Here is a 23926-nt window from a genome sequence, read left to right on the forward strand (position 1 = left end):
CATTTGCTAGTTCAAAGTTGTACAACCCCTTTGTATCTGCTAGGCGGCGCAGTCGTCGTGCACAAAGAACACTTTGAAAAGCGTCAAAGGCAAGTCATTCCGAGTTGGTCGTTTGTGTTTTCCGTTCAGACGCGAAATGCTGACATGATCTCTCGGCTCCTCGGTTGTCATTTCTGCTCCGTAAAGGGATCACAGCACGCGTCGGCTTCCAGCATGCTGGGTCGGGACACGATGCCGGGGGTTGGAGAGAGCGATGTCTTCCTCGTTAGTATAGTGGCAAGTATCCCCGCCTGTCACGCGGGAGACCGGGGTTCGATTCCCCGACGGGGCGTAGCTTTTCTTTCACCTCCTTAGAGAAATGACTGCCTTTCACTTCTCTGTTTTCTTTCACAGCGTCGTGCACCTTTTCATTGCTCTCGCTTTCAGAGCCTCCGCACGGCAGTCGACTCGACATCAGGAAGCACATTGAAGTGAAAGCAGGAAGCGCTGCGACATGCACTGTGCAGATCCCGCCACACTAAGAGGTGAGTGGGTCTGTTCGATGCACAAAGAACGCTTTGAGAAGCGTCAAAGGCAAGTCATTCCGAGTTGGTCGTTTGTGTTTTCCGTTCAGACGCGAAATGCTGAAATGATCTCTCGGCTCCTCGGTTGTCATTTCTGCTCCGTAAAGGAATCACAGCACGCGTCGGCTTCCAGCACGGTGGGTCGGGACACGATGCCGGGGGTCGGAGAGAGCGATGTCTTCCTCGTTAGTATAGGACCTGTCACCTGTCCCCACCTGTCACGCGGGAGACTGGGGTGCATCAGGACGCGCCTTGAAGTGAAAGCAGGATGCGCTGTGACATGCACTGTGCAGATCCCGCCACACTAAGAGGTGGGTCCAGTGGGTCTGTTCGATCACAGCGCTAGGCGAATCCCCAATCCCCTTTTGTGCCTGGCGACAAAAGATGTCTGTTTCCGCCCGGTTTCGAACCGGGGACCTTTCACGTGTGAGGCGAACGTGATAACCACTACACTACGGAAACGGTGGTAAGACGTGCCCAGCGGCCCAGCGCTGAGCTTCGCCAATGCGATTTAGCTGCTTCCAGTGCCTTTATTGGAGTGCGCTGATGGACCGTGCTCTCTCTCCAGAGACCAGCACGCCTGTCATGGACGGAGCAGGAAAGGCGGCGCCACATTCTACAGCCCTCTCCACGCAATCGACGAAATCGGGCTACTGAAGTGGAGAAAATCGCCTCTCCAGAAAGTGCAAATATCATCTTGGAGACTATAAATCCTATTGCCGAAGGTCAGCCCTGTCTACCAGAGTAACCCTCCCACAGCGATGATCAGCTCGTCTCACACGCGAGAAGTTTCGGTTGGAAACAAGCGCCCCCTCTTCTCGCACGTTTTGCACGTTCGAGTAGTTTTAATGCGGCTCTTTCGTACACGGTGCTGATCTTTTGGAAAGCAGGAGGCAAATCCGAGTCGAACCGCCTGGGTGAAAACCAGGAACCCTAACCGCTAGACTATATGGCAGCGAACAACCATGCTGTTCCCGGCATCATGCAAGCAAACTACATAAATATGAGAAAACACGCAAGAGAGTTGTCACTCAGAGTGTCGAAGGGTCGATGTATACTGGGGCTCAGTTGAAATGCAACGTCAGGACTTTTCCGAATTATGTCACACGAAGAGAGCACAGCCCTTTCCACCCTGCCGCGTGTGTCTCGGTAACTCGCTGTGATCGTATAGTGGTCAGTACTTTGCGTTGTGGCCGCAACAACCCCGGTTCGAATCCGGGTCACGCCAGAATAGGGGCGTCTGCTTTTACTACTCGCACGAATGAAGGCAAAAAAAAGCCAATCGACGTGAACGAACGGCGCTTTACAGAGGAGTACTGCCTGACTGGATCGTTGATGAACGACAGAGGCCACTCCGACCTCTTCTCGGTTTTCTTCAATGACTTACTAAGGATCTTCTTCACATTCGCCCATGCAGGGGAAGCCAGTTACACCAAAGCAAACGCAGGAAAGTGCATTTCAAGCAGAGACCAGGAGGGACTTGTTTACACCGAGAGTGGGCGGAGAATGGAACAATGCGCCCAGCCCTGTTGCTGGAGCCGATTCTTGATGAGCTCTTGGGCTCACTAAGAGGCCCCCGCTGGATGCTAATCTTTCTGTTGTTCTTGCAGGTCCTGCGCTGCTTTTGAGCCGACAGAGCTCGACCTGGTCTGTCGGCACAGCCCAATTGCAAATGATCGGCTCCGCGTACAGAAGGAACGTGCGTTTGGTACAAGAGTGCACGAAGGCACCGGAAATACATTGGGAACAAATGACCGGTCGCTCAAGACCTCTGTGAAGTACAGGAGCGTGCAAAACGAGGCTGTTTCCGCCCAGTCTCGAACCGGGGACCTTTCGCGTGTTAGGCGAACGTGATAGCCGCTACACTACGGAAACCTGTAGGGACTGCTGCTGGTGTCTCGCTTGCGTTTCGGGCTGAGAAAGGGACGCGTCACTTTAGGCAGGTGGCGCTGGAGAGAGGAACAAAGGGCGCGATGAAACAAAATGCCGAAACCCGGGATCGAACCAGGGACCTTTAGATCTTCAGTCTAACGCTCTCCCAACTGAGCTATTTCGGCAGTGCGCAAAGCCCACAGCCACCTGCTCCAGCCTTCCTGTGTTGTGGCATGAGCGCACCAAGAGTAGCGGGAGAGTGTTGCAGGAACGTCACTCAGAAGGAAAGCCACCCAGCTGCGCCCTCTGAGCTCTGTCCAGCGCATCTTCCTCGCATGGACTCCTGCCTGCGACGGGCAGGAAACAATTAGCAAGAACAGAACGACACCCCATGGGTGTCTCATGACCGCACCTTAGGTTGTGACACGTGCAGGTGTGAGGGGTTGCCGGGCTACTTTGGAGCAGAGCTTGGGCGGAGGGGGGGCGGGAAAGCAGACAAAGAGGTGACACCTCAAGGTCTGCACGATCACAGCTCTCCGCCGCCCCAGGCTTCCGCTCGATAAGCTACTGGACACACCCGCCCCTCCTCACACAGACCGTGGAAAAGCCCCCGAGTGGGAGGGCTCGCTCTTCCTCCCAGGAGCTCTTGGACACGACGCCCAGACAGGGCGCGGGGAGCCGCCGCCTGCAAACATGGCTCCAGGCAGGACTCCACTCCGCAGGAGCCGCAGAGCAGAGGAGATGAGGGCAGCTTAGCTCCTGTGCAGAGACCTGAGCTGTTGTTGCTGTGGATGCTGTCTTTTCTGCACTCGGGGTAGGAGTGAATGTTGAGTTGCCCTTAGAAATGAAGCAGAGCACTTCAACGGCACGGGTGTGTGTGTGTGTGCGCCCTGGTGATTCTGGGAGACAGATCGAACCTGGGCTAAAAGAGAGGGGGCTTAGCCCTCTTCCATTTGCTAGTTCAAAGTTGTACAACCCCTTTGTATCTGCTAGGCGGCGCAGTCGTCGTGCACAAAGAACACTTTGAAAAGCGTCAAAGGCAAGTCATTCCGAGTTGGTCGTTTGTGTTTTCCGTTCAGACGCGAAATGCTGACATGATCTCTCGGCTCCTCGGTTGTCATTTCTGCTCCGTAAAGGGATCACAGCACGCGTCGGCTTCCAGCATGCTGGGTCGGGACACGATGCCGGGGGTTGGAGAGAGCGATGTCTTCCTCGTTAGTATAGTGGCAAGTATCCCCGCCTGTCACGCGGGAGACCGGGGTTCGATTCCCCGACGGGGCGTAGCTTTTCTTTCACCTCCTTAGAGAAATGACTGCCTTTCACTTCTCTGTTTTCTTTCACAGCGTCGTGCACCTTTTCATTGCTCTCGCTTTCAGAGCCTCCGCACGGCAGTCGACTCGACATCAGGAAGCACATTGAAGTGAAAGCAGGAAGCGCTGCGACATGCACTGTGCAGATCCCGCCACACTAAGAGGTGAGTGGGTCTGTTCGATGCACAAAGAACGCTTTGAGAAGCGTCAAAGGCAAGTCATTCCGAGTTGGTCGTTTGTGTTTTCCGTTCAGACGCGAAATGCTGAAATGATCTCTCGGCTCCTCGGTTGTCATTTCTGCTCCGTAAAGGAATCACAGCACGCGTCGGCTTCCAGCACGGTGGGTCGGGACACGATGCCGGGGGTCGGAGAGAGCGATGTCTTCCTCGTTAGTATAGGACCTATCACCTGTCCCCACCTGTCACGCGGGAGACTGGGGTGCATCAGGACGCGCCTTGAAGTGAAAGCAGGATGCGCTGTGACATGCACTGTGCAGATCCCGCCACACTAAGAGGTGGGTCCAGTGGGTCTGTTCGATCACAGCGCTAGGCGAATCCCCAATCCCTTTTTGTGCCTGGCGACAAAAGATGTCTGTTTCCACCCGGTTTCAAACCGGGGACCTTTCGCGTGTGAGGCGAACGTGATAACCACTACACTACAGAAACGGTGGAAAGACGTGCCCAGCGGCCCAGCGCTGAGCTTCGCCAATGCGATTTAGCTGCTTCCAGTGCCTTTATTGGAGTGCGCTGATGGACCGTGCTCTCTCTCCAGAGACCAGCACGCCTGTCATGGACGGAGCAGGAAAGGCGGCGCCACATTCTACAGCCCTCTCCACGCAATCGACGAAATCGGGCTACTGAAGTGGAGAAAATCGCCTCTCCAGAAAGTGCAAATATCATCTTGGAGACTATAAATCCTATTGCCGAAGGTCAGCCCTGTCTACCAGAGTAACCCTCCCACAGCGATGATCAGCTCGTCTCACACGCGAGAAGTTTCGGTTGGAAACAAGCGCCCCCTCTTCTCGCACGTTTTGCACTTTCGAGTAGTTTTAATGCGGCTCTTTCGTACACGGTGCTGATCTTTTGGAAAGCAGGAGGCAAATCCGAGTCGAACCGCCTGGGTGAAAACCAGGAACCCTAACCGCTAGACTATATGGCAGCGAACAACCATGCTCTTCCCGGCATCATGCAAGCAAACTACATAAATATGAGAAAACACGCAAGAGAGTTGTCACTCAGAGTGTCGAAGGGTCGATGTATACTGGGGCTCAGTTGAAATGCAACGTCAGGACTTTTCCAAATTATGTCACACGAAGAGAGCACAGCCCTTTCCGCCCTGCCGCGTGTGTCTCGGTAACTCGCTGTGATTGTATAGTGGTCAGTACTTTGCGTTGTGGCCGCAACAACCCCGGTTCGAATCTGGGTCACGGCAGAATAAGGGCGTCTGCTTTTACTACTCGCACGAATGAAGGCAAAAAAAAGCCAATCGATGTGAACGAACGGCGCTTTACAGAGGAGTACTGCCTGACTGGATCGTTGATGAACGACAGAGGCCACTCCGACCTCTTCTCGGTTTTCTTCAATGACTTACTAAGGATCTTCTTCACATTCGCCCATGCAGGGGAAGCCAGTGACACCAAAGCAAACGCAGGAAAGTGCATTTCAAGCAGAGACCAGGAGGGACTTGTTTACACCGAGAGTGGGCGGAGAATGGAACAATGCGCCCAGCCCTGATGCTGGAGCCGATTCTTGATGAGCTCTTGGGCTCACTAAGAGGTCCCCGCTGGATGCTAATCTTTCTGTTGTTCTTGCAGGTCCTGCGCTGCTTTTGAGCCGACAGAGCTCGTCCTGGTCTGTCGGTACAGCCCAATTGCAAATGATCGGCTCCGCGTACAGAAGGAACGTGCGTTTGGCACCGGAAATACATTGGGAACAAATGACCGGTCGCTCAAGACCTCTGTGAAGTACAGGAGCGTGCAAAACAAGGCTGTCTCCGCCCGGTCTCGAACCGGGGACTTTTCGCGTGTTAGGCGAACGTGATAGCCGCTACACTACAGAAACCTGCAGGGACTGCTGCTGGTGTCTCTCTTGCGTTTCGGGCTGAGAAAGGGACGCGTCACTTTAGGAAGGGGGCGCTGGAGAGAGGAACAAAGGGCGCGATGAAACAAAATGCCGAAACCCGGGATCGAACCAGGGACCTTCAGATCTTCAGTCTAACGCTCTCCCAACTGAGCTATTTCGGCAGTGCGCAAAGTCCACAGCCACCTGCTCCAGCCTTGCTGTGTTGTGGCATGAGCGCACCAAGAGTAGCGGGAGAGTGTTGCAGGAACGTCACTCAGAAGGAAAACCACCCAGCTGCGCCCTCTGAGCTCTGTCCAGCGCATCTTCCTCGCATGGACTCCTGCCTGCGACGGGCAGGAAACAATTAGCAAGAACAGAACGACACCCCATGAGTGTCTCATGACCGCACCTTAGGTTGTGACACGTGCAGGTGTGAGGGGTTGCCGGGCTACTTTGGAGCAGAGCTTGGGCGGAGGGGGGGCGGGAAAGCAGACAAAGAGGTGACACCTCAAGGTCTGCACGATCACAGCTCTCCGCCGCCCCAGGCTTCCGCTCGATAAGCTACTGGACACACCCGCCCCTCCTCACACAGACCGTGGAAAAGCCCCCGAGTGGGAGGGCTCTCTCTTCCTCCCAGGAGCTCTTGGACACGACGCCCAGACAGGGCGCGGGGAGCCGCCGCCTGCAAACACGGCTCCAGGCAGGACTCCACTCCGCAGGAGGCGCAGAGCAGAGGAGATGAGGGCAGCTTAGCTCCTGTGGAGAGACCTGAGCTGTTGTTGCTGTGGATGCTGTCTTTTCTGCACTCGGGGTAGGAGTGAATGTTGAGTTGCCCTTAGAAATTAAGCAGAGCACTTCAATGGCACGGGTGTGTGTGTGTGCGCCCTGGTGATTCTGGGAGACAGATCGAACCTGGGCTAAAAGAGAGGGGGCTTAGCCCTCTTCCATTTGCTAGTTCAAAGTTGTACAACCCATTTGTATCTGCTAGGCGGCGCAGTCGTCGTGCACAAAGAACGCTTTGAAAAGCGTCAAAGGCAAGTCATTCCGAGTTGGTCGTTTGTGTTTTCCGTTCAGATGCGAAATGCTGAAATAATCTCTCGGCTCCTCGGTTGTCATTTCTGCTCTGTAAAGGGATCACAGCACGCGTCGGCTTCCAGCACGCTGGGTCGGGACACGATGCCGGGGGTCGGAGAGAGCGATGTCTTCCTCGTTAGTATAGGACCTGTCACCTGTCCCCCCTGTCACGCGGGAGACTGGGGTACATCAGGATGCGCATTGAAGTGAAAGCAGGATGCGCTGTGACATGCACTGTGCAGATCCCGCCACACAGCGCTAGGCGAATCCCCAATCCCCTTTTGTGCCTGGCGACAAAAGGTTTCTGTTTCCGCCCGGTTTCAAACCAGGAACCTTTCGCGTGTGAGGCGAACGTGATAACCACTACACTACGGAAACGGTGGTAATACGTGCCCAGCGGCCCAGCGTTGAGCTTCGCCAATGCGATTCAGCTGCTTCCAGTGCCTTTATTGGAGTGCGCTGATGGACCGTGCTTTCTCTCCAGAGACCAGCACGCCTGTCATGGACGGAGCAGGAAAGGCGGCGCCACATTCTACAGCCCTCTCCACGCAATCGACGAAATCGGGCTACTGAAGTGGAGAAAATCGCCTCTCCAGAAAGTGCAAATATCATCTTGGAGACTATAAATCCTATTGCCGAAGGTCAGCCCTGTCTACCAGAGTAACCCTCCCACAGCGATGATCAGCTCGTCTCACACGCGAGAAGTTTCGGTTGGAAACAAGCGCCCCCTCTTCTCGCACGTTTTGCACGTTCGAGTAGTTTTAATGCGGCTCTTTCGTACAGCGTGCTGATCTTTTGGAAAGCAGGAGGCAAAACCGAGTCAAACCCGGGCCGCCTGGGTGAAAACCAGGAACCCTAACCGCTAGACCATATGGCAAAGAGCAGCCGTGCTGTTCCCGGCATCATGCAAGCAAACTACATACAGATGCAGCCATTCAAAGTGTGCGGTACAGACACATACCGCAGCTAAGATGACACGGGGTACCGCGGTGCGTGATTGGTTGACCGACAGGGGCACTCGTGATCCGTTGGTCTGTCGTAGAAAGACTTACTGTAAACGTCTTTACTGTGCCCATTGTAGATATTGAATTTTACCACTGAAGGGAAATCTTAGTAGCTGAGCATAAAAAGAATAGGAGCATATTGTAACGCGTGTGAAGGCCATAAACGATATTAATTTTGGAACGTAAACATACAGTATATAGCTGGTCTCGGTACTTTAAAAAAAATACACACCAGTATTCCATTTCTCCCTAAACATTGTAAGCTTCAAAGTCTTTAACTAACGTGATACCGGAGTCAACAAGCATACTTTTAGAATTTGATTAAAAGGGAATATAATATGGAATCGCGTATCTCAAAAATTTAATAACGGTATGATTATATCCGTGTACTGCGGCAGGGCTGTGTAGGGCTGTTTCGCCTGCTTGTTCATACAAGCTGTCTTGTAGCCTACTGGTTCAGGTGTGTGACTGCCAACTAGCAGGTTGTGTGTTCAAATCCAGCTGGTGCTGGACTTTTCATTTTTATTTATTTATTTTTTAATCGCGTAACATAAACATATTACCGTATGCAAACTGTACTGTATACAGTATGTATATGTATATTTAATGTCTTAACTGTGCCCGTTTAATTGAATTTAAAAAAATTATTTAAAACACGAACATTAAGCTGTTTACATCTTCCGCCTGAGAACAGTCACCCGTTGCTACCCAACGCAGAATGGTGATTGGCTGACACCATCTGACACCCCTCTGATTGGAGAAAAAAGACGTGCTGGTGTGCTATACATACTGTACCAGGAAGAGGATTTCTTTCTATTCAAAACGTGTATTTTAAAAGTTTAAGAAGTAAAAACCTTACAGCGTACACAGATTTCTAAACTGATCAGGATCGTTATCTTTGTCTTATGCATAATAATGTTCACCGCTCTGTCCAGCAAATTAATAATAAACTTTATTTTATATAGCGTTTTAAACGAATAAGTAATTAGATTGCTCATAAACCTAATCACTTGCTTTTTCTTTTTATTTAGGCTCTGATTTCAACTATAGATCGTATTATTAATAACCATAATAACAACCAACCAACAAAAACAACCATATAAACATAATACCAACCAAAAACATAGATAACAACCACAATACAAAATCAAATAATCAAACCATTTTACTCTCGCAAAGTCCTCAATTATCATAATCCCGCCCCTTATGCAAAACCAAACCTTTCTCCCATCCCAGTTTATCCTGTTTCTCATAAACAAAATCCACATCAATTTTCAACATAAAGCATTACACAAAATCAATACCTCAACACTCTATACTCAACAACGATAATTCACAAACAACCAGAACATGTAACTCCACATTCCTAAATAGACCTTATTTCCATAGCCCCACCCCTTATGCAAAACCAACATCCCTCCCCTGTTCTCTCTCTCCGCTGGCGTTTGTAATCGTTTTTATTTTTAAATAAATTTTAGCAAAGTCATGTATTTTTTAAATCTTAAGATTTCTATATTTATGTCTTTATTTAGTGGTTTCATTAGTGACAAAGGCTAAACTTTCTTGGAAAAATGTCTTTTATGTAAACCATATATTGCTATTAATTTGCTATTAATTCATTTAGGGCTAGAATATGTTCATTGTCTTCCAATGAAAGAATGGTTCCTTTTGCCGTAGTCGGGTAGACATTAGAAGCTTGCCACGCCCGGACTGTTACACCAAAGCATTAGCATGTTAAAGCGATTTCATTGAGGAGCCTAGCTTTCTTAACTAGTAAGTAATGTACTTTTGGAGGGGGGGGGGTGTCTTTCGCTGGAAAACTTGCCCCCTTCTACTTTGAAAATACCTGTGAAACCGGTTTAATTTGTCACAGCCAGCACTCCCGCAGAGAGGGGGGTTGTACTTGTTAATGTCTTAGCCGGAACACATCATTATATCTCATTTTGTATTTCTATAAAAAAATCGTTTGCCCAGCCTAACACTATTGTTGTTATTGTTTTTATCCTGTAAAGCGCTTTGAGCAGCACAGCTTTCTCACCAGTTAGATTACTTTTTGATACTATCCTTACACAAAGCAGAAACTTCTTGTATTTTCCGATGACATACAAGTGGAAAGATTACAGATTTTAATCGTCTTTTTTCTGAACCAGGGAAAATCTGATCATGTTTCTCTATAACAATAATAAAAAACTTTATTTTACATATCACCTTTAAAAGTGGCATCTCAAAGCAATACAGTAGATGGAAACCACAGATTACAAAGTAAATACCCAGACAAACGCAAACGCGTTTTTAATAAAATGCTTTTATTCATTCAGCAGAGAGAGCATAAAACCTGGGCATAACAGCTGTTCCTTTTTCTGATCACCCGCTCTCTGGATACACGTCTCACCTGTCCTGTTCTTTGTTTTCCTAATTTGCTGATTATGCCTTCTGCGATCCACTCCTGCCCTCACACCCAAAGAAGACTATTTTAAATTGATTTGCGCGGTCCATTGTGCAATTAACACTTGTATGTGCTGTCCTTAAGGTGATATCACATAAAGGTGATATGTAAAATAATGTTTTTTTTATTGTTATAGAGAAACATGATCAGATTTTCCCCGTATCAGAAAAAAAGATCTAAAGTATACTAATTTGTCACTAGTATACTTTTAATACAGTCTTTGCTGTGCTCTTGAGGATCCTTGTAATATTTCGAGCTCTGGATGAATGATAAGTGTAGCAGTTTAAATAATTTTCGTAGTTAGATATTACGAAACGCTCTGTTAAAAGCAAGGGAGTTTTTATGTCCATTACAGTAAAAGAAAATGCCTGACAAAGCAGGGCTTGGACAGATTCCAAGTGCATTTTTGCAATTTGCGTTGCATTGTGCTGCTGTAATACAGTTTAAAATAATTAAAAGTCTAAACAGTATCAGCTTTATTTATGGGTTGCAATTTAAAAAAAGTCAAAAACCGCACTCAAAATGCAATTTAGAGCTTTCTGGCAAGAGGAGACACCCAAATTAATAATGTAACATGCCACTGCATGAACAAGGTTATACTGCTATTTCCTTAGATACGCGATTAAAAAATAATTTTTATTAAATTTTTAATAAAATGTTTTTGTTCACTCATAATCTGACAATTTCAGGAAGACTAAGGAAGGACTAAGGGAATTGTCATCTGTTGTGAAAGGTCTGTGAGCTCTGTGACTTTGAGACCACTTGTTATCCCAGGTTGTTTGAATTGCCACAATTCAAATAGAGAAAAAAGAGCTGACTGACAAGATTTAAGATGTGGCTGTCAATGTTGGATTAAAAAAAACACATTGCCCGACGTTAGTTGCATTGCTTGAAAAATAATTTTATTTCGAGAGACTGGATAAGTAATTCAAGTGTTTTTTTTTTAACTTCCTGAAAAACAAATAATAATTTAACTTTATGTGCAAATGTTTTATGATATGTCGCTGTTGTGAATGTCTGTGGAGTGTATCTTATTTGCCTGTCTGTCCTGGCTGTGCTTTCTCGCTTGCTCGCCCTCCCCTTCTCTCTCTCTCTCAATTCAAGGTGCTTTATTAGCATGACAGATTGGTACAATCAGTGTTGGGTATTTACTTTGCTTTGAGATGCCACTTTTAAAGGTGATATATAAAATCAAGGCTTTAACTTGCTTTAACTCCGCAAGTCTGAGTTCTCGTGTCTGTCCTATCCGAACCCGAAAGTATTACAATATGTATCTTTATAGCAGGTGGTGTACAACTTTTTAGCATAGATTACACTTTTCTAAAATGTATTTAAAAAAAAAAAACGATTACAATCTAATCTTTCCATGTTTGATCCCAGGATCCCAAGAAAAATAAATCTAAACGGGGAGAATGCTATGCTGAAAGTTTATTAAGATACTTAGAAGACAAAGATATCAATTTATGTTGCATTTGTCTGATTGTGAATCAAAAAACACATATATTTAAACCTGCGTTTGCGATTTAAATCAAAACGCGATTTAAATCAATATAAATGTTTATATTGTAACACATAGGTGACTATTCATTGTTATTAAAATGACTTAAATTCGATCATGTTGTGATATTTAGAAATATAAATTTGTTTGGTGCGAGTGAGGTTTTATTTAATCTCTGACCCAGGGAAATGTTTTATTTTTTCAAAGAAATGTTTGTTGAAAAAAAAGTCATGACTCCAGCAGGATTCAAACACACAGCATGTGAGGTAGGAGCCAGGAGCCTAACCCACAGTGCCACCAGCAAGTTCACATGCAGAGTGCTGAAAAAGCACTACAGAAACATTATCAACAGACAATGTACAGCATGTACTATTCTTGTTTTGCGGTACATGAATATAATTATATCGTTATTAATTTCTTTAGATACGCAATTCCATATTATATTCCCTTTTAATCAAATTCTAAAAGTATGCTTGTTGACTCCAGTATCACATTAGTTAAAGACTTCGAAGCTTAAAATGTTAAGGGAGAAATGGAATACTGGTGTGTATTTTTTATTTAAAGTACAGAGACCAGCCATATACTGTATGTTTATGTTCCAAAATTAATATTGTTTATGGCCTTCACACGCGTTACAGTATGCTCCTATTCTTTTTATGCTCAGGTACTAAGATTTCCCTTCAGTGGTAAAATTCCATATGAATATTCAATGCTAAAATGGGCACAGTAAAGACATTTACTGTAAATCTTTCTACGACCGACCAACGGACCACAAGTGCCCCTGTCGGTCAACCAATCACGTACCGCGGTATTTTGCGTCATCGCGCGTCACAATGTGCGACACCGTAGCCAATTACCTCCGGCACGTGTCTGTACCGCGCACTTTGAATGGCTGCATCTGTACCTTCCAATCACTGATGTCGCTCTCCCTAAACCTTAACGTGATGTTTTTCAGATGTGCAGTGTGCCTTAACTCCTGTATTAAAAATGACCTCTGTTGTCGGGCGGAGTTGAAGGAGAACTAACTGCACAGAAAAAGTATGTAACAATAAAATGTTTCTACACTTCAGAATGTCCCTTTAAATCCCTGCTCACACACGTCGGTGTGGGGAGCGGGCAGGTAGAGAACTTTTCCAGAAACTCATGATGTTTCTCATGGGGTGTTACCTGCAGTAGTATCTCTCTACACGCCTTTGGAAAGAAAAGAGTGGCTCCAGTGCAGGGTAAGGTCAGAACAGCTGGTCTGATTGTCTTAGAAAACAAGAAATTAAAATCAACAGGGAAATTAAACAATACAGAAATCAGCGCAGTATACAATAGGAAGCAAGCAAACAAAATGCTCAGCAAAAATCGTAGTTGAGTAAATTGGTGTAAAAAAAAATATTTGTAAGCAAAGGAGAGCCAGTGCTGCATGTGAAACACATCAATAGTTCAGCATTTCTGAAACGTTTAATTGAATTGACAAAGAAATCCTCTCCTTAAATTTAAAAAAAGGATTATCTGTGGAGCCAGCAGGCGTAACACTGCAGTTGCCCATTTCTCACAGGTGTTTGAAGTTGTGGATAACATCGAGCAGGTTTGGCGCTGTGGCTTAGCTGGTTAAAACACCTCACTAAAAAGCAAGAGGCCCTGGGTGCGAATCCCAGTGGTATCTATTCGTAGACAACAGGCCACTCATTGTCAATATTTATGGAGCTTAATTTAAAGACAATGGGAGAAGCATGAGTTACAGCTTTCTGTAGCTGTTTTATATAGCTATGTACAGTGGTGTGAAAAAGTGTTTGCCCCCTTCCTGATTTCTTATTTTTTGCATGTTTGTCACACTGAAAGTTTCAGATCATCAAACAAATTGAAATATTAGACAAAGATAACACAAGTAAACACAAAATGCAGTTTTTAAATGAAGGTTTTTATTATTAAGGGAAAAAAAATCCAAACCTACATGGTCCTGTGTGAAAAAGTGATTACCACCTAAACCTAATAACTGGTTGGGAATTGTTGTAATTCAGCCACATTGGAGGGTTTTCGAGCCTTAACCGCTTTTTTAAGGTCATGCCACAACATCTCAATCGGATTCAGGTCACGACTTTGACTAGGCCACTCCAAAGTCTTCATTTTGTTTTTCTTAAGCCATTCAGAGGTGGACTTGCTGGTGTGCTTTGAACTTGAACTTGAACTTTATTGCCATTTGTAACCGGTACTGGTACCCTCCAATGTGGCTGAATTACAACAATTCTGCAAAGATGAGTGGGCCAAAATTCCTCCACAGCATTGTAAAAGACTCATTGCCAGTTATCGCAAACGCTTGATTGCAGTTGTTGCTTCTAAGGGTGGCCCAACCAGTTATTAGGTTTAGGTGGTAATCACTTTTTCACACAGGGCCATGTAGGTTTGGATTTTTTTTCCCTTAATAATAAAAACCTTCATTTAAAAACTGCATTTTGTGTTTACTTGTGTTATCTTTGTCTAATATTTCAATTTGTTTGATGACCTGAAACTTTCAGTGTGACAAACATGCAAAAAATAAGAAATCAGGAAGGGGGCAAACACTTTTTCACACAGCTGGCTCTGTGGCACAATGGAGAGTGCGTTGGACTTCTAGGCCTCGATAGAATGAAGTCATTCAAAGGTGGTGGGTTTGAGTCCCACCGGAGTCATGTATCATTTTGATTGAACCTTTCGAAATCCTCTAGGGATTGGTGTTGATCAAGTCAAATACAGGACTTCTTAAGAGTCCACAGTTGAAAATGAACCAGCAGCCACAAGAAAGAAATTAGCACTGGACTGTGATCACATCACTCCTGTCCTGGAGTCCTTGCACTGGCTTCCTGTCAACTTCAAAATCCTCAAGCTCAACTATAAGGCTCTCCATGGCTTGGCACCTCAGTACCTGTCTGGGTTATCGCCCTACTCCCCACCTCACAACCTTCGCTCTTCTAATTGTGTTTTCCTATCTGTCCCCCAGTCCATCTACACTCTATGGGTGACAGGGCCTTCTCCTGTTTTGCCCCAAAGCTCTGGATCTTTATCCCCAAGGATATCAGAGAGTCACCTTCTCTAAACTCCTTCAAATCCAGACTCAAAACCCTCTTCTTTAGAAGAGCCTTTAATGAACTATTCTTTACCCCTCTGTTCCTACTGTATTTAATACCACCATCTATTGTCTCCTCTAACTGTGTATTCTCATCCTGCTTATCTTGTGTATTTTTTAACTTTATTGTTGTCATTCTGTAAAGAGCTTTGAAAAGCCACCTCTAAAGGTGCTATATAATGTAAAGATTATTATTATTATTATTAATAATAATGAACAGTGCATTTAACACTGAGCACATGCGGTCCTTCTTTGCAAAGGATTGCAAAGGTTGGGAATTAGCTTTTCACTCGTGTTGTTGAAGACCGTATCCTGGCTTTGTTGCAGGAAATGTCTGGATGCCATCACCGGATCAAGGAAAGGATCAGGGTTTTGGGAAGTCTTTTTGATGCCTGACACTGTCTGAACTCTTCACCATAGCTGGCAGTAGATACTGGTTACGAACTACAATTTCCAATAAACCCCCTAGAGACTCCGTGGGGGCGTCTGCATCTGCCTGGCCGTGGTGACGTTACACAGGTCCCTTCCTGTGCTGGCTGCAGTCAGAGACACGCGCCGAGAATAGTCACATGAGATCATCTTTTTTAAATGATTATTTTCTAAAAAGTTAGTGAAAATATAGGGGTGTTTCCACAGGTTCTTGCATTTCGGGGGTAACTGCAGCTGGTATCGCGGATCTTCCTCTCAGCCTCGTACATCTTTACACTCATTACAGCTGATGTCACACTGTCCCATTTAAAAACTGTCACACTCTGTGGACTGAACAGGACAATTCCCCACACTGCAACTACACTTCACTGAACTCACACCACTTTGACACACGAGTGTGTTTTTCCGTTTTCACTCCACGCTCCTGAAAGCGTCTTCAATTAACCCTTTATATACTTTATAAATACAAGTATGAATAATTTTGCACAGAAACAGGGGAACTGGCTCCATTACTGGAGACTGTGAAACCAAACAAACTCTCTCTGACTGCTGGACAGTTTCTCACTTGTGATCCCTAAGGTACTAAGGTGCCAAGCCTTGCTTGTATGTAAGCATGAGGATTTAGAAGTCGACAAGAAATGTGACAGGAAGCCAGTGCAGGGACAGTAATGTGATCACTTGCACTAGGCCTGGTCAGGATTCTGGGTGCCAAATTCTGGTCATACTGAAGTTTGTTCAGTGTGGATTTAAATACCCCGGCATTACTGCAATCAATACGAGAAGACAAAAGCGTTGACCAACTTTTCAGCAACAAAGACAAAATAGAACATAGTGTGGTGGTATATCTGAGATGGAAGAATAATGTGTTTACAATATTTTGCACCCGAGAGTCAAAAATCAAGCAAGGATTGGATATAATCCTAATGTTCTTCAGTTTAGATTGAAGCTCAAGTACAGTACAATTCACAGACAGGGTTACTGCATTGGCTCTACAGAGTTCATGGGGGTTGTCTTGTGGCAGTTTTTAAAGGAAATTGTAAGTGATGAAGGTTTTTATATCAGAAATACTATTTAAGAGTGCAGAGACAGCTACTTTAGTGTCAGGTTTAGTGTGGGCATACTGTAGGTTTAAGTATCAGAAATGGTAATTCAGTCCATGGGAATTTAACATTCGCTGTGGTTCCTTTCTCTGTTACAAAGTGGTTATTTGCAGTGAGGTGATTGTTAAGTTGAGCTGCAACAGCACGCACTCAGATTTTCACAAAAAGGCAAGTTAGATAAATAGGGTGACAACTGTTTAGGTTGTTCAGAGCTGAGCTTGTTTTTTAGGAACAGTTGTAGCTGAAGTGTTTAAAAGGCCCATTTCTTATGTCAGGCAATTAGAAGCAGTAAAACAGGTGTGATTGGTGGAGTGGTGGTTTTGGTAAGTTTGTGCAGAGAATTTGTTGCAAAGTGGGGATGAGGCAGGTAATGTGGTAGGGCAGTTAGGCTTGAGCAATCAGTTAATGGTGTAGAACAGCTGTCCAGGACTGTTATGGTTGTTCTCAATGATATGGGGGAAGTAGCTGGATCTAGCAGACTCTACTGCATCCTTGTACTCAATCAACTGCTCCTTCCAGGACTGTAGATGTACATTCAAGCCAGAATGATGCCACTTACTGTACCTTCTAGTTTGTGGGAGACTGCCTTCATTGAGTGCAGCTGGTCAGCCTTTATCAGAGCTAGTTTTAAAAGGTGCTAAGGTGTAAAGAGTAGTTAAATGAGAGGCATTAAAGGTTTGCTCCTTGTCATTCAGAGTATCACAGACAGGACAGCAAGAAAATGTAGATTTGGCCTTTTCTGGTCTCCTGTTGTGAAAGTGCGAGAAGAGCTGAAGAGTTGAAGAGTGCGAGACAGGGAATTCCAATCGAATGAAACAGCCAAGTGATCAGAAAGATAAGTGTGAAACAAAAGACACATGTGCAGTGATTCAGACAAAGGTACTTTTTTGCGAGTGGGATTGATAACAAGCTGTGTGAGACCAACGCATTTCAACGTGGCTAGTTAAAAATGTCAAATTGTAGAATATAAAATGTATAGAAATCAAACTAATTTGAAACAGAATAACAAGTTAAAATATAATCCTAGGGTGTTTCCAGAGCCACTCCTGCTCTCTCTCTTGCCTGCTGGGGAGTATAGGCTGGTTTTTACATTGTGCTGTCCTCCCTCCTCCTGGTCAGTCATCAGGGTCCGTGTTCAGCTGACCAGGGTGTTTGTACCTTCCTCCTGCTCGGACACAGGATGGGGTCCCTCCTCTCAGCTCTGGTGGCTCCACAGTCGACAGCGGGCCGGGTGGGAAAGGGTTTCCTGTAAAGGTTTGTTCACCTCAGACCCGCGACTCTCGCAAAGAGGGTGTTATGGAAACTCCTGTCCCTTCAGGTCTGCCATCAAATAGAGATACTCCTTTGCCAAGATCCTCAGGAGCTCATCCTTCCCCCTGTCCCCAGAGGAGACCATGGGACCCAACAGCAGCTCCCTCATTTTCTCGGAAGGGGTACCTCTGGAGCAGATCGTACTGTACTCCTCGTGGGTGATGATGTTTTTTTGTAGCAGGCTGTCCAGGATGGGCTCCACCCTGGTGACCCTTCTGACCAGCTCTGTGTGGTGTCTGTCCACAAAGTGACCTCCTACTGGAGAAAGAGAGGCAACCACAAGAGTCACAGTTTATTAATTAGTCACAGCAATATTAATCTATAATTGTCATCAGCTTCAGATATGATCTCACCCTCTTAAATAGACCGTGCTACCCTGGGCATCCCAAGTGACTCAACAGCAAGACAGCTACTTCTGAAAACACCAGACTCAGGATGGGTCGTGAATGACAGGCAGCTTAGCGACTTGCAGGCTGCAAATACAGCAGGATGTTGCCCAGTGGAATTATGGGTAGTGTAATTTGCCATGATAGCACAACATTTTTGAGTTGTGTAGACACATTCCAGCTGCTTCTCTTTACCCAGTTTCTGTTAACAAACTCATACTCCGGTATGTTTCTGTTCGGAAGGTGGGAGATCATAAATCAAAAATAAAAATGCCATTATTTCTTATGGGAAAAAATCCACCCCGTTCTGAACCGAAGCCAAGTTCACTCAAAACCCACCCTAAACAACTAATACCATACAGACCATTACATAGTTCAGTGAATAATGCAGTTCTACTCAAATAAGCCAACTATAGCTGTAAAATAATTAATGATATTATATTTACATTTTTCATCCTTTCACTATAGATCGCTATCACAGTGATCGGCTAAAATGATGTGCATACTGTTGTTGATTATTATACTAAAGAATCTTTTTCTCTTCCTTAAGACCATGAACAGCAACTACAAAACAAACACACAAAAAAAACTTTGAAAACGAGAGCAAAAGCTTTCACTGTGATCATAGACAAAGGACTGCTGCCTCACGGCGTCCTTAACCACAGTGTCTTGCTTCTGCGCAGACACAGACAGCTGTTCGCTGGAGCTGAATCCAAATTTTCGCAGAAGGTTCTCAGCCAAAATCAGTCACTTTCGAACTTCAAAGTTGGATTAGTGAAATTTCTTTCTGATATTGAAATACAACATACAAATTCTTCATGTCCGGATGAGCGAAAATTCATATACCGAACGTTCTTACACCAGGGTATGAGTGTATTGTTAAACTGGGCATGCAGGCAGGTAGGGCTCAGTAACAGCTATCGCTCCGGGAGTCAGTTGGCTAAAGTAGCAGAGGGTGATTTAACATGGGTTCCTCATGGCAAGAAGCTGTATCTTTCATGTGACAAGTCTTTGTTTTATTCAGAGAAAGTGATGCCCAAGACACTGACAACCGAGCTTTGTATAACTTGCATAACACTTGTGCTCTTCAAGAAGCAGGCTGGATTGTGTTGAACGCTCACTAGTTCACACACAGCTCCCCAAAGAGTTAGGAACTGAAACTCACCACGGGCTGTTGGAGGAGCCACTCCTTCTACAGCATCTGTGAAGAAACGCAGAGCTTGAAGAAACTAAAACAGCTGAAAGTGAAGTTAGTTTTTTCCTTTATGTTTTAAACATTATCTGTGATAGGAGGCTGTTAAACTGCTTGGATTGAACAGGGCAGGATGACTTATTCACACACCAGACTCACGCAACACAACACACCAGACACACTCGCAATATACCAAACCTATTACACACCATATCCACTCAACAAAACACACCACACACTCACAATATACTATAACTATCACTGAATCACTACCCACTGAACGCAACACAATACACACTTCACACACTCAATTGTAGGACCACGCTTATGGAAAAAAGGGTCATTTGTGGTCAAGCAGAAGAGAGTCAGACTGAGCCCAGAAATCCAGAGCTGTCCCACCTTCCAGCAGCACTTTCCCAGACCAGACTCTCAGTTCTTTACTCTCCGATCTAAACAGCTCCAGTTCCAGCTCCTTCACCTCCTTGGAAAGTATGACTTCAAAGGTCCTGTGGAAGTTAGGGCCGTAATCTCGGAAAAACAAGTGTTTCTGGAAAAGAAATAACATGCCTGATGTAAAATTCACACACATGTAAATCTCTATATGGGTCATAGGAACAGTCCGTGATATATCTCCCCTGTACTTGCAGTGGTCTCAATTAATTTTTTAAAAACATATTCAACTTTGAAAGAGATTTTTCTTTGTGGTTCATGATATGGAACATAGCAGCTCCAAAAATCTGTTGAGTGTTAGTGCAAGTCTCCAATGTCCAAGAAGTTTAAGATATTTGTGTTTGGATCAAATTCACGTCAGCCTCTGTGTTTTTGTACTGAAAAACATTTCATTACCGTTAATAGAAAGGAAAAAAAAAATGTCCTGAAGTTCAATGTGGCCCCTAAATTTTACAGGAGAAACGTGCAAAATGTTATCTTTGTGCTCAAGAGTGTCCTGTCCTGACAGATCAGTTGTGTTCATGTGCAGAGTCATGTCTGTAGGTACAGAGCCTACCTTTGGCTGGACTGTCGATCCCTCTATCCCACATGATAGGCTGTATTCCGTTGACTCCAGGACACAGTTTGAAAAAGTGGGAATGAATTTGTACCCAGTGTACTTCGATTTCACCTTCGTAATGAACATATGAAAGTGTCGGTCATAGCTCTTTCAACACTTAATTTTACAAACCAATGTCCTGAAGTACCAGCAGGTCTCCCTGTCCTGGAGTTAGAACACTCTCCTGCCTTGAGCTGGCAGCCTGTGAAAGGCGCTATATACAGTGAAGGTGCTTTTTAAATACAGGGTGCAGTGCTGGTGTCATTAATGGCAACATCAGGAGAGCTGACAATGTTTTACAGTCGTTATTTGAAGTCAATGGATTTGAGAAAGAACACTTTCTGACATTGTGTTTGATTTTTCAGTTTGAATCTTTAGACTCTACTGTTATATATACTGTATCCCTAAAAGGAGCTCCATGGGCTAAAAAACCTTGTCTTGTTTGTAATTTTTCTTCTTTGCTTATGGACTCATTCTACACATCCCACTAGACAAAAGGACACCAGGAGGAATCCTTAGAAACGCTCACTGACAGACTGTAGAATAAAATGCTATCGAGTCTCTTTCTCCCTCTTCCAGACTGTTGAGGTAATAATTTGTTTCTGTCTGGGATTGAAGATCAGGACATTAAAACGCTCCATGTGTCTTTGAAGAGCTGCCTGGTCTCACCTCTTCCATGTTGACATTGGAGGGCAGCAGCAGGACAATGAGCTTCTGCCTGGAAGATAGTTTCAGGAGGAACAGCAGCAGCTGACCTCTCACCTCCACTTTAAACCCAAGGATTTTCAGCACGATGGTGAAAGGAGAGTCTATCCACTTTGACTTCAACATGGGAATCTGTCACTCTCATGGGCTGAATGATTTCTGTATTTCCATCCAGTCTGTGGGCCACCTTCAGCTGAGCCCAGATATCTGTGACAAGGAGGAGACAGGAAAACCCCACATGAGACTCAGCTTCTTCATAAGACACAACCCCTCTCTGTCCAGTGAAGACTCAACTGTGTGTGATCTACCCCAGTGTGCAGTGGAGCCCCAGCTATGTCTGATCTACACCAGTGTGCCGTGGAGCCCCAGTTGTGTCTGATCTGCCCCCAGTGTGCAGTGGAGCCCCAGCTGTGTCTGATCTACTCCAGTGTGCAGTGGAGCCCCAGCTGTGTGTGATCTACCCCAGTGTGCAGTGGAGCCCCAGCTGTGTGTGATCTACCCCAGTGTGCAGTGGAGCCCCAGCTGTGTCTGATCTACCCCAGTTTGCAGTGGAGCCCCAGATGTGTGTGATCTACCCTAGTGTGCAGTGGTGCCCCAGCTGTGTGAGACTGTACCCCAGTGTGCAGTGGAGCCCCAGCTGTGTGTGATCTACCCCAGTGTGCAGTGGAGTCCCAGATGTGTGTGATCTACCCCAGTGTGCAGTGGAGCTCCAGCTGTGTCTGATCTATCCCAGTGTGCAGTGGAGCCCCAGCTGTGTCTGATCTACCCCAGTGTGCAGTGGAGCCCCAAGTGTGTCTGACCTGCTGAGGTTTCAGAGTGGGGAAAGCAGACGAGCTCCAGCGCATCACTGACGGGACAGTTGATGTTGTAGGTGGGGCTGACAGGCTGCAGGCTGCTGAGGAGGGAGGGGTCAGCTCTGAAGGGCTCAGTCCAGTACTGCACTTCGGCTGGCAAGGCCATGACAAACCTCAGGCCTGTGATACTGCACGTGTAGCAGCCTCTGCTGCTGAAAGCGAAACTGCAGAGAAAACCCATGAGCTCCAACTGCACGTCAAGACCTCCGGACCAAGCAGAGACGTGGAACAAAGAAAAAGAGCCTTCATTGGGTGTAAGCAAAGATGGGAAAACAAAAGCCAGGAGAAAGGAGGAGGTGGGCAGAGGACAGGCAGAGTGGCCAATCAAGTGGTGCGAGGTTGAGAGAGGTGAGGGCAGGTGTGAAATGAAACCAACAAACCAATATAGAGAATTAGAAGCAAACAACTCTGTAGACTTGTGGTCTGTGTAGACACCAGTGTGCATTTTCAGTTTCAGAAGGGAAACTTTACAAGGCGCTTTTAAGCACACAGAACAAACAGCAGACAGCACATTGCCTCTGTACCTGCATCTCACAAAGCTCCCGTCAAGACGAGTCTGAGGACAGAAACTGGAGTGTGGAAGCACAGGAGGTGTCTGTGAGACAGAGTAGGAAGAAACATTGGTTACTGAGTATAAAACAATGGGTACAGAGAAGAGTCTGTACTGGACCACTGCTCTTCTTAATTATATATGTGATGTAGTTAGTGGAGTACCACAGGGGTCTGTACTGGACCAATGCTCTTAATTATATCAGTGATGGAATTAGTGAATTAGTGGTCTGTACTGGACCACTGCTCTTAATTATATCGGTGGTGTAGTTAGTGGCGTACCACAGGGGTCTGTACTGGACCACTGCTCTTCTTAATTATATCATTGATATAACTCGTGGTGTACCACAGGGGTCTGTACTGGGACCGCTGCTGTTCTTAATTATATATGTGATGTAATTAGTGGAGTACCACAGGGTCTGTACTGGACCACTGCTCCTAATTATATCAGTGGTGTAATTAGTGGAGTACCAAAGAGGTCTATACTGGACCACTGCTCTTAATTATATCAGTGGTGTAGTTAGTGGCGTACCACAGAGGTCTGTACTGGGACCACTGCTCTTAATTATATCATTTATGTTATTAGTGGAGTACCACAGGGGTCTGTACTGGGACCACTGCTCTTAATTATATCAGTGATGTAATTAGTGGAGTACCACACGAGGCTGTACTGGACCACTGCTCTTCTGAAACAAGGTACTACATTACAAAAATGGTGGTGGGGATGTGGAACAAGCTGCACATCCATGTTGTTGAAGCCGATACCCTGGATTCTCTTAAGACAGAGAAAAACGATAGAGTGCTAACAAATCGTTAGGAGATGGGTTTATCAGGAGATATAAACACTTACTTTGACTGTGCCATCTTCAGACATAGCTACCCCAGCCTCAGATCCCGCAGTGTGAGATCGCTCAGTCTCAGGTACCCCAGACAGAGGCAGCTCAGATGTCGAGCCTGTGGAAACTGAGAACTGAGCAGTGACAGGAGTGAGATCTGCCAGGGAGGATGATCACAGCACTTCAGTTGTGAGACAATATGTAAATTCCAACGACCTGCTCCTCTAAGACTCTGTCTGGGTGGGGGGGATCTGTCTGTAAGGTGTCTCTTTTATCATGTTTGCAACGTTTTCCATAGATACTTCATTTCATACTCTTTTTTCCCCCAAATGTCCTCTTGACCTCCTCACCCCCCTGTCCTCGAACCCACCCAATCCTAGATGGCCAGTATCGGGGTTTCAACCCAGTAACTCCAGGCTGGCGGCAGGACCACAGGTTATGTTATGTTGTTTACAGTCATCTCCCAGAGTCACGGGATTCCTCTCCAGGCACCTGGGAGCCGAGCAGTAGACAGCTCCATTTTTGCTACGTCAGGAGCCAACAACTTACCGACTGCCAGTCACATGTGACTCTTTCGGCGGTAGTCATGGCAGCTGAC

General features: G+C 45.8%; 1 protein-coding gene and 10 non-coding genes across 11 annotated transcripts; 3 read left to right on the forward strand and 8 right to left on the reverse strand.

The window, feature by feature from the left end:
• The first annotated feature begins 259 nt into the window (after positions 1-259).
• On the forward strand, positions 260-331 carry trnad-guc (transfer RNA aspartic acid (anticodon GUC)). Its single transcript has one exon. It is a non-coding gene; the product is annotated as a tRNA-Asp (tRNA).
• A 621-nt stretch (positions 332-952) lies between these two features.
• trnav-cac (transfer RNA valine (anticodon CAC)) lies at positions 953-1025 on the reverse strand. The gene has a single exon. It is a non-coding gene; the product is annotated as a tRNA-Val (tRNA).
• Positions 1026-2365: 1340 nt separating this feature from the next.
• Positions 2366-2438, reverse strand: trnav-aac (transfer RNA valine (anticodon AAC)). Its single transcript has one exon. It is a non-coding gene; the product is annotated as a tRNA-Val (tRNA).
• A 109-nt stretch (positions 2439-2547) lies between these two features.
• On the reverse strand, positions 2548-2620 carry trnaf-gaa (transfer RNA phenylalanine (anticodon GAA)). The gene has a single exon. It is a non-coding gene; the product is annotated as a tRNA-Phe (tRNA).
• A 1024-nt stretch (positions 2621-3644) lies between these two features.
• On the forward strand, positions 3645-3716 carry trnad-guc (transfer RNA aspartic acid (anticodon GUC)). Its single transcript has one exon. It is a non-coding gene; the product is annotated as a tRNA-Asp (tRNA).
• A 621-nt stretch (positions 3717-4337) lies between these two features.
• trnav-cac (transfer RNA valine (anticodon CAC)) lies at positions 4338-4410 on the reverse strand. The gene has a single exon. It is a non-coding gene; the product is annotated as a tRNA-Val (tRNA).
• A 1322-nt stretch (positions 4411-5732) lies between these two features.
• Positions 5733-5805, reverse strand: trnav-aac (transfer RNA valine (anticodon AAC)). Its single transcript has one exon. It is a non-coding gene; the product is annotated as a tRNA-Val (tRNA).
• A 109-nt stretch (positions 5806-5914) lies between these two features.
• Positions 5915-5987, reverse strand: trnaf-gaa (transfer RNA phenylalanine (anticodon GAA)). Its single transcript has one exon. It is a non-coding gene; the product is annotated as a tRNA-Phe (tRNA).
• Positions 5988-7184: 1197 nt separating this feature from the next.
• Positions 7185-7257, reverse strand: trnav-cac (transfer RNA valine (anticodon CAC)). The gene has a single exon. It is a non-coding gene; the product is annotated as a tRNA-Val (tRNA).
• A 7134-nt stretch (positions 7258-14391) lies between these two features.
• Positions 14392-14484, forward strand: trnar-ucu (transfer RNA arginine (anticodon UCU)). Its single transcript has 2 exons — positions 14392-14428; positions 14449-14484. It is a non-coding gene; the product is annotated as a tRNA-Arg (tRNA).
• A 2879-nt stretch (positions 14485-17363) lies between these two features.
• LOC107076157 (apoptosis-associated speck-like protein containing a CARD) lies at positions 17364-23865 on the reverse strand. Its single transcript, XM_069198876.1, has 8 exons — positions 23343-23865; positions 22468-22538; positions 21890-22107; positions 21054-21296; positions 20343-20456; positions 19736-19883; positions 19310-19345; positions 17364-18016 (listed from the first exon to the last, which is right to left on the reverse strand). The coding sequence occupies exons 4-8, from the start codon at positions 21213-21215 to the stop codon at positions 17742-17744; spliced, it is 735 nt and encodes a 244-aa protein (XP_069054977.1). The 5' UTR covers positions 21216-21296; positions 21890-22107; positions 22468-22538; positions 23343-23865; the 3' UTR covers positions 17364-17741.
• Between the last annotated feature and the right edge of the window lie 61 nt (positions 23866-23926).

This window comes from Lepisosteus oculatus, chromosome 14 (genome assembly GCF_040954835.1).
Source record: "Lepisosteus oculatus isolate fLepOcu1 chromosome 14, fLepOcu1.hap2, whole genome shotgun sequence".
In the NCBI taxonomy this organism is placed as follows: Eukaryota; Metazoa; Chordata; class Actinopteri; order Semionotiformes; family Lepisosteidae; genus Lepisosteus; species Lepisosteus oculatus.